We start from the raw sequence: 16,337 nt of genomic DNA on the forward strand, positions 1-16,337 counted from the left end.
TATTATGATTAAATACTAGATTATCACAAATGTTAAGAATAAAATAAGATTACATACTATGCTAAGATTACATCCTACAAAGCTATGCTGCAGCAACACTGCTGACAACATGATAGCATTTAAGAGATATCTCCAAAATCTTCAAAACCATTGAAACCTGGATTAAATGATGTGTTATCGCAATGTCTTTTCATGGTACATGAGTGTTGAAAATGCATTATTTCTTGATTAGCTTAACTCTTCTGTACAGTCCTAATAGAATCTTAAACTCGATCATTTAAATATGTTCCACGATCATTCACACCACAATTCAGCTTTGCATGTACACAACTGGGTTTCCACCACACCAGTGGCTATAATGTTGCACCAGCAGTTTGCAAAGAACTCATTGTATGAGCAAAATTTAATTGGCGGCTCTCTCTCTAACTATTGTCTCCATAAAGATTGCCTACAAGTTTGAACAGCCTGTTTTGCACGTTCAAAGTATTAATTGCGTCCTTTAAAATGAATCACAACTGCAATTCATTGAAAAAATGCAGGCAGTTATGTCTCCTTGAGCACAGACTCTGTAGAACTGGAAACTAATGTGCAGTTAAAGTTTTAACATATTTCTGGAACAAGTCCAATTTGTCTAGTAATGCTGGATTGTACAAACTGCCAATCATTGGTCTCCTCTTCTGACAGGACTGCGACATGAATCCATGGTCATCCTAAAGTTATCTTACAAAGGTATGAACCTCTCTGTGCATGGACACAGTTTCCAAGAGAAGTCATCGAATAGTAATAAGGAACACAAAATCAAGCTGATTTTCCCCAATGCACCTTGCCCCTCTTTCCACCCACTCCTGCTATTGGAAGGACATTGCCCTTACTGGCAAATCTAATAAACAAATGTAATTGGACGCCTCACCTTCTGATATGCATTGACAGTTTTACACAGCCTTGGCAAACCAATCAGCAGTGATATATCAAGTTTGTGTTGTGTCTCAGGTTTAACACCTGTTAATTCTGACCAGAATCTCCCCTCTCTTGGAAGAGGCAGACACTGCAACAAGATAAACACTTCAATGAGGCACATGAAGCTGGAATCTTGAGCAAATAGTGGAGGGGCTCAGCGGGTCAGGTAGTATCCATGGAGAAGAATGGGCAGTAGTTCTCAAAAAAGAATCCAAACCCAAAATGTTGAATGTTGAGTCCCTCTAGCTTTTCATAATTTGCTAAGCATATTCAATATCTGTCCTCATAGTTGTGAACTGTATATTGACATATTCCAAATTAATTTAAATTTAGCCTATAATCTTTTCAATGCTTTTCAATTTTGCACTAAAGGGTTCTTTTCTTCATCTAAACTCCTCAATGAGAAGTTTATCACAAGCAGCTCATGCATAGGAACATCTATTGACTAATTATTCTTCCGTATTTTTATTTTTAATAGGTTCCTGATTATTCCTAACACAATTCAAGTGACGTGTCTTCATTTGTTCTTCATTAATTGTGCAGCTGCTCAAGGAAATTTGCTATCAGTTGATTTAGGTGAATATACTCCTGACAATGCGAAACATTGCAGAAGTTCTTTATTAAAAGAACAATCACTGCGACTCTACAATTTTTCCTCCATATTGTGTGTTATTTTGGAAGGCTTTTGTCATCCATGAGTTTTCAGATTATTGAATTAACATCATGGCTGATAGAAACTTGGCCTGAAGCTAGCAACATCTTGCCTGTTGCCTTTTATTGAAGTCTTCCGAATAGGCTGCGCCATCCACCACTTCCCTATCCGAACTCTTGTGCTGTCAGTGTAGCTCTGCCCCCATTCCATCTTGGTTTCTCCTCATTTCTCCTCTGACACTTTATGCATATTCAAGCCTGGAATCTTTGTCAACCCCTCTTGTATTTCCTTTCAAATCTTTAATCCCTTCTGTCCTGCAAATTCCATTCTGAATTTTTCCCAAGATATCCACTTCCATCAGCTTCAATATTGAACATCTACTTTAGTCGCCATCAGTATTTTCAGTCTCCATTTGACCTCAACTTGACTTCTAATTTCATTGTTCAGAAATTGATCGACATAGGTGGGTGCTGGATGGGATGAGATGGATGGTTGCTTTCCAATTTTTGCCTACCTTTCTCTTTCATATCTATTCAGGTTGGGAAGCTGGCTGATAGGGAGGGTAGCTTTAAGTGCTGGGCTGAAATTGCAAGTGTCAGAATTAGTAGAAAGAGAAAGGATTGGAAATCCAAATTTACTGAGTGGGTAAGGAGGGGAGTATCATTACTCAGAGGATTGGGATCTTGACCAGTTTGCTTATATTTAACCAACTGCTGGAGGAGCTGAGCAGTTCAAGTAGCACCCATTGAGGCAAAGAAATAGTCATTGTTTCAGGTCAGCTGCTTGAGCTGCTCAGTTCCTCCAGCAGTCTGGGTTTTTTTTTGCTCCGGATTCCAGCTTCTGCGTTCTGTTATGTCTCCACGATTCACATATCAGCTTGGGTCCAGGCGAAGCTCTTCTTCCTTCACATCAACAAGACGTCCCAGAAAAACACAACCGCTGGAGACTTCAGTTTTTGCTGCCTCTCAGTTGCTGGGCTTTCTGAAACCCGGGAAACCTACTCAGGTAGAATTCCATTAAAGTATTTAAATGGGCCGTCTCCCTCTGAGAATTAAATATATCCCCCCACTCCCCCCCCCTCCTCCAGTCCTGACTCCATTAGTTTTAGAACTAACATTCTGAATCTGGTTGGCTTAAAAATTGTACCAATTCACTATCTCATCTGAACTCATCTACTCAGAATACAGGAGTTAATAGTCTCCCTTAAACATGTTCTTCCACATTTATCTATGTAGTCATGAACATTTCCATCTTTCAAGGCATCTCTATTCCCAATTTTGTTCACAAACAAAATGATCTTTAATCCTTTCATCTCTTCGTCACATAATTAGATTTAGGCTATTTAAAAGGAAAATTCCCAAAATCTAATGAAAATCTGAAGCACACTTTCCCAAAACATTTAAGGATGTTGATATTGAATTGAGAATTTCAGGAGATGAGTAATTGTTGTTAGATAAGAGTTTCACAGGACATAGAGAAAAGGCAACCAAATAACTTGAAGAACAGATCAGCTGTGATTTGATTTCGTACTCCTTTTTCTGCGTTTCTACTTCTGCAGCCACCATAATAAATCTACATTTGACTCTGTAGAATGCAAATGAATGGGGAAAATACAGTGCTGTCATCCTCAATGTTGACAAGAAGAGGGCGCCCCTTAATCTTTTCCTCCAAAGTCTCCAGGTATTTAGTCTATGAAATATAAACAGAACAAAGAGCACCCAAAAAAAAACCCATAATGATTGTGAAGCATGATTAATGCTTTCATTGTCATTGGAATGTAGCAATTTACTAAGCTTTCTCCAATAGCGACCCCTCCCACCACAATGTAAAGAACACCTTCTTCTTGTTAAAAGGCTCAAGCCTGAAATGTTGGTTATATATCTTTATCTTTGCTCCATAAAGTGCAGTATTTGACCAGCTGAGTTTCTCCAGCATAGTGTTTTTACTTTAACCATGGTGCCTGCAGACTTTCGTGTTTTACAACCACCTTCTGAAAGTTTCCTTCCAAGTCAGATAAGACTATCATGTTGTGGAAATATTTTAAATGTATTTCCAGCCTGTCATTGTCACTGTCTAATCCCAGTTGCACTCTGGAAGTTCCTTAATTAGATGGATTGTAGTGGTTTGATGACTTCATTTTATGTTAAGGTTGGTGTATGCATGTTCAGAAAACAAAACCTACCAACTTACTCGAGCACAGCTTAATTCACCATGTCCTCATCACTAATTATCAATTGTAACATTGAAGTGTTCCATTGAACGCTCATACACTATCCATTGCTGGAGACTTCATGCCAACAGTACCCAGCCTAATATTGAACATGTTAAACAAAATTAGCAAATTGATAACTTGTTGGTAACCCCTCTTCTGCCTTGAAGAAGAAGGGGGCAATTTTCTTCATGGGAGATGGGTACACCTGTGTGACCCAAACCTTGTTGGGGATTATTGAAATATGATGATGGTGTCCTCTTGCCTCATCCTCCTCTGCTCTTCTGCTTTATCCTACATTTTTCTGATTTATGTATAAACTTGCACATTTTACTTCTTGCTCTCCTACTTCCCCCTCCCTTGTCCAGTACCATCTTACCTTTGTTCCTTCTTTGTTGAAGGTTTCCAAAAGCTCCATTCAGGCACTAGCTCTGATATTGATGCTGTGCATAAGTTAGAGGATAGCATAGAGGTAGGATTTACATGTAATTGAAAGAACAGTCATAAGTAGCCTGCAGCCTGGGCTGAGGAATACTCATAAGGTAAATGCTGCTTCACCATGGATCTCGCATATGAACACTGCAGAAAACTCATATTACTTTGAAATGGTGTGAGAGAAATGTTGCTGTGAATGAACAATGAAATTTAGGACATTGGGAAACCTGCTAAAAATCCTGAACTTTAATTTAATTCATCGTTAGGCTGTGTGCTGAGCTTTGTTTCCATCCTCTCTGCCCCTGAAGTGATGTCCAACTATGATCAGTTTTTGGGCACTTAACTTAATTGAAACATAAGGAGATGCCATGCACCATTTGATTATTTTATTGTGGATTTTACATTTACATGGAAGTCAAGATGATATATGATGGTCAATAATGGAGGAAAGGAAAGGTAAGTATGAGTCTGTTTTGAATAGAGAAAGTAATAGTTGCAGTTACTGGTTGATCATTTGGATAGGTTCTTCATGGACAACGAATATCAATAGTTGCTCCATTAATTCTTTGTTCCAGGCGTCTGCCCTTTTTCTCATGGTTTTGCTCCCCAACTGTCCCATATCTAGTTAAAAGCAAGAGCCATTCCCTTCCAGCAAGGTTGTACTTCAAGCTGTCTCCAGTCTTGACATCTGCCCTGTTGAATAAGGTATGATCAACACAAGGTTTCAGGATGCCACTGATATATTCTATCACACTTTTTATACAGCACTCCTTTCACTGTTTGCATCTTGTGAACAGGTTGCACTTCCCACTCATCAGTCTTGTAATTAGCATGTAACCAGGCTTTTGTTGCAGTTATGGTTTTTACACATCAGTAACGTTTATTTCCCATAATAAATTACCATACTTACCTCCAGAATAGCTGTTTACACAGACAGGGTGTTTACACTGAGTTACGGTGATTTCGGAGACTGGATGTTTGAGGTGCGAGTAGGTTGGATGAAGGTTACCTCCAAATATAACTGAGTTTTTAAAATGTTGTTTTTAGAGGGAGACCCCCCCCCAGTTCCCGTTCCCTTCCCCCATCCCTGTCCTCCATCCCCCATTGTCTCCTGTCCCCCGTCCCCATCATTGTCTCTGCCCCTGTGGGTGCCCTCTCGTACCTTCGGTGGAAAGGTACCTCTTGGCCCTGAGCACCCAGTGGGAGAGAAGCAGGCAGCGGCTGGTGGCTGGCTTAATATGGGAGCAATGGCCATATTCGTTACCCATAATCCCCCACACAGCTGGAACCGCTCTGCGTATCCCTGACTTTGACAGAGTGGTTCCAGTTGCATGGGAGATTATGGGTAAGGAAGGCGGACATTGCTCCTGCATTGAACCATTGCTGTGAGCCGATGCAGTGCTCTGGGGAACTCTGGGGTCGGCAGCACGTGTCAGGAGTTAGATGGGGGGGGGGGCGACGGACAGCTGGGGGCAATAGACAGCTGCAGCAGGGTGGAGGGTGATGGAGAGCTGCAGCAGGGGGTGAGCGATGGACAGCTGGGGGAGGTGGGGGGGCAATGGATGGCCAGGGGAGACAGACGGCAGGGGCTAGGAGCAAGGCGGTTGGGTGTATTATTGCAGACAGCTTGCAGTTTAGTTGAGACATACAGCCTTGGATTCTTTTTCCTTCAGGTAAGGCAGAGTTACCACTTATTGGTAGTGCAAAAACACTGTACACAACATACAAAGGTAAACAAATAAAGACATATAAACAAACTGACTGCAATACAGAGAGAAAAAAAATCAATAAAGTGCAAATGTAATAATCCTTAAATGAGTCCCTGATTGAGTTTGTTGTTGAGGAATCTGATGGTTGAGTATAAGAACCTGGTGGCGTGAGTCTTGTGGCACCAATACCTCCTTTTTTAATATTTTTTTTCCATAATTATAGTAAAAGCTCTTTTTCTTACAAAACAACCCCTTCTCCGCCCCCTTTTCATAATATGAATCCACACACTGTCAGGGCTCACATTTGTATTAACCGTAAAAATTTCTATATGGGGAATACATGTGTCTACATGTATTTATACTATAGCAGCATTATATTGTCCTTTTTTTTATTACAGTTATAATTGGGCCCCTATATGATCCAAATATGGGTGCCTTATCTTAACAAATATATCATATTTGTTCTTTAAGTTGTATGTAATTTTTTCCATAGGTATGCAATTATTCATCTCAGCAGTCTATCATGCTATATGTAGAGGAGAGTCGGATTTCCAAGTATTTGCAATACATTTCTTAGCCACAACTAAGACTATTTTAACAAATGAAATTTGGAATTTAGTTAATTTATTGCTTTTTTCAATAAAGTTACCCAAAAGATAAAGCTCCGGGTTGCCTGTGAAGGCGACCCCTGTTATCTTTGTTAATATTTCAGTAATATCCGGCCAAAAAGGTCTCATCTTCACACATGACCACATAACATGTAAAAACGCTCCTATTTCTATCCCACACCAAAAACACATTTCTGATATTTCAGATTTTGATCATTGCAACTTCTGTGATATAAGATATAATTGGTGTAGGAAATTATATTGAACTAATCTGTATCTTGCATTTATAATTGATGTTATGCTATCCAAACATCAGTCAGAACAAGATCTTTCCATTATTGCTACACCTATATCCGACTCCCATCTCTCTCTCGATCTCTGTAAACCTGGTTTTGCACTTTCCTATTGGAGAGCATAGTGCATCATAGTTATAAATCGAGGTGTATTCCCCAGCCAAATTTTTCGTTCCAGATCACTAATTGTAAGATGGGGGCTAAATATGGCCCCCTCTTTCTCTTAGGTACGATCTTAGCTAGAGAAAACAAAAGAAAGTCTCATTAACTACTCCATATTTATTTCTTAATTGTTCAAACGACATAAAAGATTCCTCCGCATAACAGTCATCAATATATCTTATTATTTTGTCAAACCAGGAATTCAATATTTGTTGCCCAGATTCATGGACAGCAGCAAATTTTTACATAATGGTGTTCTTAATGATATTCCTGCTTTTCTTTTCCAAAACACTCGTTTATTCCTTGCCATATTCTAATCATGTATTAATATAGGGTTAGCTGTCTTTTTTTGTTATTAACAACATTCCACTTGTAAATAAAATCCTTCGCTGTCTCCCTTTTGGGCTTTCACTCGATGTTCTTGGCTGAGTAGGAACTTCCTCAGCTTTTGTTTTTTGCTGTCTTGGTCTCTTGGTACTTGGTGAGAAAAATTCTTGATTTTGAGATTATACTCAAGAGAATATGGAGAGCTCAACCAAAACACATCTGTCTAAGTGCTTCACATGGCCTCGCCCCCACCTAAACCTCTTTCCTGATGGTAGCCGTGAGAACAGTGGATGGTGTGGATCATTGATGATTGATGCTGCTCTCTGACAATAGTGTTTCTGAATATGCTCTCGAAGGTGGGGAGGGTTTTGCCTGTAACATCCTGGGCTATGTCCTCTACCTTTTTCAGGGCTTTACGCTCAGGAATATTGGTGCTCAGGGGTATTACAGGGCTTATTCTCAGGGAAAAGTCTTGCCAGTGGCTATATTTTGTGAGGTGTTTGAGGATATTCAATGTGTCACCAAAGATTCTCGGAAACTTCTATGATGGAGAGCAATCTGGCTGGTTGTTGCATCACTGTCTTGTTTGCTCAGGACAAGAAAAATCGAAGGTTGTTAACACGGCCTACAACATCACGGGCACCAGTCTTCATTCCATCGAGGACATTTACAAGAGGCAGTGTCTTAAGAAAGCAGCCTCTATCCTCAAAGACCCCACCACCCAGACCATGCCCTCTTCACTCTGCTACCATCAGGGAAAAAGGTACAGGAGCCTGAAGATGAGCACTCAGCGGCACAAGGACAACTTCTCCTCTGCCATCAAATTCCTGAATGATCAATGAACTACAGGCACTGCTTACTTTTAAAAAAAAATTTATTTAAATTTTTTAAAACTATAATAACCAATTATAATAAATCGATATACAAAAAATATATAGGTGACACTCCCTTACTTTGACTTTTTATATTTATTTTTGTCAGGTGGTTCATCTAAATGTTTACACTGTGAATTTTGTGGCATTTGTGACAATAAATTCTGCTTGTGTTCCCATGCCCTGAGTTAAGAGGAATATACATGCAGGATTCCTTATGGTCTTAACTAGTGGACTTTATCATTCAATATGATGCCTTATTCAAAAATACACTGTCAGAAAATCAGTTTGGCACCAAAAGTCATCCATCACTCTTGATCATGTTTAGTTATCGAGGCTGTTGCCTATTTGAGCAGAATCAGTTTCTGCTCATCTGTTCTGCCTATGTAATGAAATTTGTCCTACTCAACATCTTGGGGAGGATTTTCACTTTTCAGATCTTTTCTGCTAACCTTTGCTCTGTGGCGCTTGCAGGAGCTGAAGGAAATCACTGCTGCATCACCGAAGGTCGTTAACGACTGTTTTTATTCACGTTCAGCACGCCCCTTTAAACGCAGCATGAGCTCAGTCACCAGGTACATTGTGCCGTCATAACTGCTGTCCAGAAAAACCTCTGACGGCGCCATTTCCCCATGGCTGCCCCGCCATGTGGTGATACAAGCGGGGCCGGTTCGCCATGTGTATGTGCGCCGCCACAGCTCTTCCATTTCTTTATCACCATTCTGGTACTGGTCAGCACGTCCCAAACTATACTGTATTCATGTTTTGTAAATCATATGTGGCATCCTGGAAGCAAACTACAAATCCTGCATTGTTAATTTTTATTGTATTGTTTTATCAGAAATCTCATTTTTAAAAATTTCCCAAGAAACTTTAGGGTTTTTTATGGTTTTTAAAAATTGAAACCAATAACAAATCTAGCCCTTGTCATCCTGTAGTCAGAGTGAGGGAAGAATATACAACTCATATTTCAAGTATGAGGTAAAGTTGCATAGATGGTTTTGAAGAGAATGTTAAGTGCATACGATAGAATGGAAGAGAATTATATTTTTTATAATATGAGCTGAGGTAAATTGGATAAAACGAGACCAACGAGGAAACTGAACACCGCCATCCGTGTTGCCAGATGGTATGTTTCTTTGCTGTAAATTCTATAGGCCTGTTCACACTGGCACCTTGTCCTAGTAATTGATAGCAAATCTACTGGTTAAGGGTCCAGAGTGAAAGCTCTCTAATTGGTGCGAAGGCGTAATCAGATGCCGGGGATGATACTACCTAGGTGCCGATTAGCCCAATGTGAAAGGGACACTAGGTATCCTGGAACAAATTGGTGACGTGCTGATGACCTTTCTGCGTGAGTGCAGGAACATGAAGGAAACAAAAGATTAAAAAGAAGGTATAAACTTTGCTGACCCATATAAACCTTTATAAATTTCTAAAGGACCGTGAGAAAATTGCAGTGGGTGGGGGAGTGGGGGGGAAGGAGAGAGAGAGAGAGAAAATGATGGCAGATCTGCCATTCCAGAATTCCATGTGGCAGAGAAACCCCTCCTTGAATGCTCCATGCATACAGCTCTTTCTCTGCCACACAGAATTCTGGGAGGGCAGGTCCACCATCGCTCTTTCCCACAGTCTTTGTAAATTGTGCGGCTCTGTGTTTTATACCACTTTCCCACAATCTTTTATAAATTTATGAAGGTTTATATAGGACAGCACAACAACAGGGGCTGAAGGGCTCATACTGTGCTGTAAATAAAGCTTAATTATGTTATAATTAGGCACGATTATTTTGTTTAAATATATTTTGATCAGGATTTAGGGCGTCCACTATTGCTTGATACATCACTCAGATGTTACTGGTGGAGGATAAAATCCCCTATCCCCGGGGATGCCTTGTGATGAGTTTGAAAGGACACAGAAAAACGGTTTATAGTGGTTCAGTGGGAAAGGCAAAAATGGCTTCCTTAATCGGTTCACTAAATGGCCAATCTACTTGTTAGCCAGTGTGAAAAGGGATGATGTAACCTAAATTGTGGAGGATTGTCAATGAGCAGGAACCCCACATTTTAAATAGGCACCCAACTGTAAGTGATGTACCTGAGAGCATGGAGCAGAACCTTTGTCTTTATGGCATTTTAACAGCAAGTCACACTTCTTTGTGTCACATTACCCATGTATATAGGCATTAAATGATTTCCTGCCTGAAGCATTGTTTCATCAGTTTCACTCTTTCTCATCTTATCTCACAAATGCACCTGAAAACAGAATCTCTAAATGTGCTCCCTGTGTACTTCCAATAGTTCTACGGAATGCAGGCATGCCCAATTTCTGTAATAGAATTGAATAATAAATAGAATTTTTAATATAAATTTAAACCATTGTCCCTTAGAATAATGCAATTAGTCCCAGTCCCCCACTCTTTTCCTCTACCCCTTCAAATATTGTTCGAATATAAACCCAATTGATTGGTAGAATCTGTAAACAATATCAAATGAGGGAGATAAATGCTTGAAAGACTGGGGAATTGAGGGCTGTTGGAAACTGGCACAGAAGAGGAAACATGGCTCAGGGCTTTAATGCATAATCCTATTGAATGACAGGACAGGCTTAAGGGCAAGGTAGCCTACTCTTCTTGTGTCCTTTTGTAATGACTTCCATGGGCACTATGCTACTATCTATCGAGAAGGAATTTAGATGCAAAGACAGTGATCTGTCTCTGAACTGTGGAACTATGCAAAACAGGATTCAGGTGATCTTTGTAACTGTGGCAACACTGATGCAAACAATTGCTTCAGTACTGCTAGATGGAAGAGGGATTTCTGCTCTTAATAACGGTCCTGGACAACATACGTATGATGTCAGATTGACCTGAATGATGATGGACATATGTGTCAAAATATGTGTGCTCAAGTGCTGTCACTATACTGATCATGAGGATTAGCTGCTTTAATTGAGGTGACAGCAATTTTTTTCAAAAGCTTTGCTTCTTGACAAAATTTGAGGATTGTGAAAGACAACTTCAATCTGAACACAAAGATGATTTCAGATTCACTGTATCATGTTGGAGAAACATTAAATGAACTTTTATTGAATTTAGCAGATTTAATCACATAATGATGCTGACACATTGCATTATTTCTAAAAATGTTTTGTGACTGATTTTCATTTGTACTCTGCATCTGATGTCCCTCGTGTCAGTGTCCAACAGTACTCGGACACTGATGGATTCCAGTTGTCCTGATACCACTTTTCCATGACCGCAATGTTCGTCACTGACTCCACCAAGATCAGCAGGGAAGAAGTCCAAATGTGAATGCAGAAAATGAATTTTCAATGGAATGTTGCACTTCAATGTTTTATATGCTTGCGGTAGACAAAATATGACAGAAGATCACAAAAATGAGCTATATCTAAAAAATGGTGTGTGATTGGAGACTTTTAAGGTAATTTTCGTGATCAGCAGCTCAAAATCCATAAAATACACCCAAAGGTATTCAGGAACTAAAATCATCATTGTCTAGTGTCATTGATAAGAAAGCTTCACGAAAGGAGAAAAATGAGGTGTGTGAGGGAATATGTGTTTTTAAAAATAAATATCAATGAATGCCATTGGATTATCTTTAACAAAAGACTTCTCTGGACTTTTCACCCTATCAAACATTTTGTTTTACTTAATTCAGAGTGATAACTAGCCCTAAAAGAAGGATGTTTTTGGAATTCTTTTTCATTAATTTTTATCATTTCATCCGTACTTTAAATGAATGAAATATCAAAAAAAAGCTGAATTCAGATTTCTGCTGCAATTAACAACCAACTAGAATTAATTTGAACCCCAAAAAGAAAATTCCAAATTATCTTCAAAAATCTATAGTCAAGAGTATAAAGCAAGAAATACAAAGCTCTGCTGTTACTTTAACCTCCATATTTGTCTGAATAGTAAATTTATTATTAATTATTAGACAAGTCTTTACATGGGGCAACAGGAAAAAAAAGAATCCAGGAGCTGAACTGTAGTGACAGCTGCCTGATGTGTGTTTTCTTAACAGTCTAAAATAAGTGGATGTTGCAAGTCCTTACCTGGTTGTTTCTCTTCTTATCTCCACCCCTTTCCCTCTCTAGTCCCAGTTTAATTTGCTAAGCAGCAGCATGGATCACAGTATCACCAACCGTCCATCTTCCGCCAGCCCTTACAACTCGGAGCACACATCGAATGTCCCAACGCCATCTCCCTACTCTCAGCCAAGTTCTACATTTGACACTATGTCGCCTGCTCCTGCTATCCCCTCCAACACAGATTATCCAGGACCACATTCATTTGAAGTCACTTTTCAGCAATCAAGTACTGCAAAATCAGCTACCTGGACTGTAAGTCTGCTCTTTCATATCATTAATCAATACATAATGTTAAGTCAAATATTTACAGGAAAAGTATCTGGTGCTTATTAACACACCAGCAACAACTAAAGGAATGTTTTTAGAATCTGTCTCATGAGATTTTCCTTGTTTTTTTTCCTTTTCCTCTTCTCCATGGACAAGTTGTTATCTAAATGTGATTTGCACCTTATATTTTATTGAGGATCAAGTTAATACAAGTTCTGAACTTCGTGTTTTGTTGAAATAGTATTAATGCCTTTGATGTGTCCCCTGTGCATCCTTCTTAATACCAGACAGAAAATACCTGTCTTTGTAACAGAAATTTCATTTCAGACTGCATCCTGACCTGAAATAAAATGGAATGCAAGATTTCAAACTTTGCTAGCTGAACTATTTGCACTTCTTCCAATGAGAAAAGCCAAGTGCTTTTAACTGTGAAAATTAGTTTTAGCACGACTCTCCAGAATCCTTGTTTTTTTCTTACTGCCTTCATATATTTTAAAGATTATGTCTTGCAGCAAGACGTGACTGAACATGCTCACAATCCAGGCACATGTTGGATGTTGCTGGTGTTATCTCCTGGAGGGCGATGTTTAGACTTGCTGCAGACGAGCAGGCATCCTGTCCAACAGTGGGAGAAGCACAGCTCTCTGTCTGCTGGGTAACCGATGGGATAATTAGTGTTTTTCTCAAGTGCAATTTAAAATCTCATGCTCTTCATTGTCTGTGAAAGGACTCATCACAATGTAGAGGGTGGGCGGGCAAGTAGGGCTGTTGATAAATGGCAGCAGTTAAACTCTGGCAGAAAATGAAGACGCTGACTTTTTATTAAAGTTGGAATGACATCCATAATTTAACTCTTTCATCTCCTATCCACTGCATGGACATTGAGATCAAGCAGAAACCAATGCAAGTTGGCAGTAGCTTGTTGTTAAAAGGTTCTGAAGAACACCTGGACTATAGTTGAGACGTAGTTAATGCCCCACCCTTGTTACCACAGTATCAGCTTTCCTTAAGCCATTTCTGCCTGATTTCTCTTAACCTTCTCACTCTGGGAGATTCCAAACAGGAAAATGACATTGTTGATCCAAACTAAAAAGCTAGAAAATAAATATCTTACCATCTAAACCCCAACTTCCCCCTCTCCAATCTGAAAAATATGTGTTGGCTTCCAAGATCTTCCTAATTCATTCAGTGCCAGTGATAGCCACTTCTTTGGCTGATTTCTATGTTTGATGTAGAGACCACTAACACTATAAAGTTTCTTGTGCATTGAAGCTACATGGAGGACCAGCCCAAAAGCTTTAAGGGCCCTAGGAGAAAGCACAGCAACTGAAGCCCATTTATATTAACCAGATATGAATACTATTAACCTTCCCTAGCCTATCCAATTTCATGACAGATTTTTAATACTGGCAAATTAAATCATAAAGTAGTATTTACTAATGTATTTTTTAAAAATCATGACATGTATTTTATTTATTTAGACATACAGCACTGCAACAGGCCATTTCAGCCCACGAGCTTGTACTGCCCAATTACACCCAATTGACCTACAACCTCCAATACCTTTTGAACGGTGGGAGGAAATGGAGCCCCCAGAGGAAACCCACTCAGGCACAGGGAGAATATACAAACTCCTTACAGACAGCACTGGATTCAAACCCCGATCCCGATCGCTGGCGCTGTAACAGCATTGCGCTAACCCCGATGTTAACCATGCTACCCCTTGTTTTGCTTTGTTAGCAAGAGTTGACTGACAGACAATTCTCCCCAATTCCTTGTTATTCAGTGATGTCAAGGAAACAGCACTTCATTTTTTCTACCATCTCACCACCTCAGTCAAATACAGACACATGTCTGCCTCTACTCATTGCTCAATTTGACTTTTGGGCAATTATTAGTAGGAGAAATTGGAATACCTGGGAATATCTGGGCTATCCTATATAGAATGGCATTCAGCTACAAATTGAAAATAAAAAATACAAATCAAGCAAAGAGTGGCAAGAAAAAATAGGATAGTACGTACATGCACATACTCCTCGCAACAAAAATAAGGAACAATGAAAAGAACATAAAGCCAATATCTTCACTTGCACCTCATTTCTGCTTCTGAGGGAATAAACAGATTGTTACTATAAAATGATTAGGTTTTCCATAGATTTGTCCATTATTTATATGTGATAATTGGTAAAGGAAAAGAGAGAGATGAAGAGAATTGTTTAATCACACAATGTGTCTGAAAATTACTCTCAAAAAGGAAGGTGGAAACAGATTCAAGAGCAACTTCAGACTGCAACAAAGGAGAGGGAAATTGGCTGGTAACACTAGTCCGACTGACATCAGCTAGAGCTTTCCTTCTGAGTGTCAACTGATAAATTGCATGCTGCCACTGCCTGTCCATTCTGTCTTGTACAGTTTCTGTCTGAGACCATAAAACTTAGGATCAGAATTGGACCATTCAGCCTGTTGAGCCTGCTTTGTCATTCTTATCATGGCTGATGTATTTTTCCTTTCGACCCCATAACCTTGTTCCCATAACCTTTGATGCCCTTACTAATCAAGAATCTCTACTTTAAAACTACCCAATAATTTGACTTCAACAGACATTGGTATCAATAAATTCCACAGATTCACCACCCTCCGGCTGAAGAAATTTCTCTTAATCTCTATTCTAAAGGGACGTCCCTTTATTCTGAGGCTGTGCCCTGTGGTCCTAGACTCTCCCTGTACTCCAAACATCCTCTGTGCATCCACTCTATCCACCCCTTTCAATATTCGATATGTTTCAATGAGATCCCCAACATTCTTTTAAACTCCAGAAAACAGGCCCAGAGACGCCAAACCCTCCTTTTACATTGTCAAACTTCTGGCAAATTTTGTTTACATGCTAGGAGAGGAAAATAAAATGTGCAGACATTGTACAATGTTAAACCTGATGCAATACCATGTTTATGGTTTTATGTTTGGGTGTGTGGCAGTCCTCGCCTTCTTTATCCTGATGGTATGTGCTCACTCTGTCTGCATTTTCTAATGGACGTGTCCCCAGAGTTTGAGTAATAATATTTAAGAAGTATACAGATCAATTAAAGCCTCTTATTACATATTCAGTATTCTGTGATGTGGCATACACATTTGTAAATTTTACCTTGTGAGTAGGAGATAAGTGCTTGAATATGTATCATCAGGCAATCTGGTGTTAAAGGGATACATCACAGGAAGTCTTCTTATGAAGCTGGCTTTATAGAGAGAGGGGAAATAACTGGACTTGGGCACACAGGCATTATCCAAAATGTGTAACTTGAGTTATAGTTACATGTCCTGCCCTCATTAAACTTTTTGTTGCACTATCTTGTGCTTGGATTTATAATGGTTCATTTATTTTTTTTAATTGTCACATTATTTAAACCATCTTGAAAATCATGGCAAATAAGAACTTTTAAAGGACAAAAGGTTGACAGCAAGTATACTTTGATATATTTGGGATGTCTATATTTGTAAATGGGGGGGGGGGTTAGATTTGCTGTGAGTGGAGTTAGTTTGAGAGATGCACTGAGACTACTCTTAATTTACCTTCTCTCTCCTTGTCCCAAATTACAACATAATCCATATAATAAGATGCCTTTAATATAACAAAACATTCCAAGTATTTTGCACTTATATGTTCTTACTTTTTGCAAAGTAATGAAATATGAGTGCTGATGGCAAAAAAGCTTGGTCCTAGGAGTAATTTGTGGAG

At 39.3% G+C, this 16,337-nt stretch overlaps 1 protein-coding gene across 4 annotated transcripts in view; it reads left to right on the top strand.

Moving 5' to 3' along the window:
• Nucleotides 1-16,337, top strand: part of tp73 (tumor protein p73) — a 124,616-nt gene that overhangs the window by 68,069 nt on the left and 40,210 nt on the right. For 3 of the 4 annotated variants that reach the window (XM_069918543.1, XM_069918540.1, XM_069918542.1), the window contains exon 4: nt 12,344-12,589. In XM_069918543.1, the coding sequence (XP_069774644.1) occupies nt 12,344-12,589 (246 nt within the window). Of the gene's footprint in view, nt 1-684; nt 730-12,343; nt 12,590-16,337 lie in introns of all 4 variants that reach the window. The other variant, XM_069918544.1, reaches the window with a different exon arrangement.

The sequence above is a fragment of the Narcine bancroftii genome, chromosome 2 (assembly GCF_036971445.1).
Source record: "Narcine bancroftii isolate sNarBan1 chromosome 2, sNarBan1.hap1, whole genome shotgun sequence".
Taxonomy (NCBI): Eukaryota; Metazoa; Chordata; class Chondrichthyes; order Torpediniformes; family Narcinidae; genus Narcine; species Narcine bancroftii.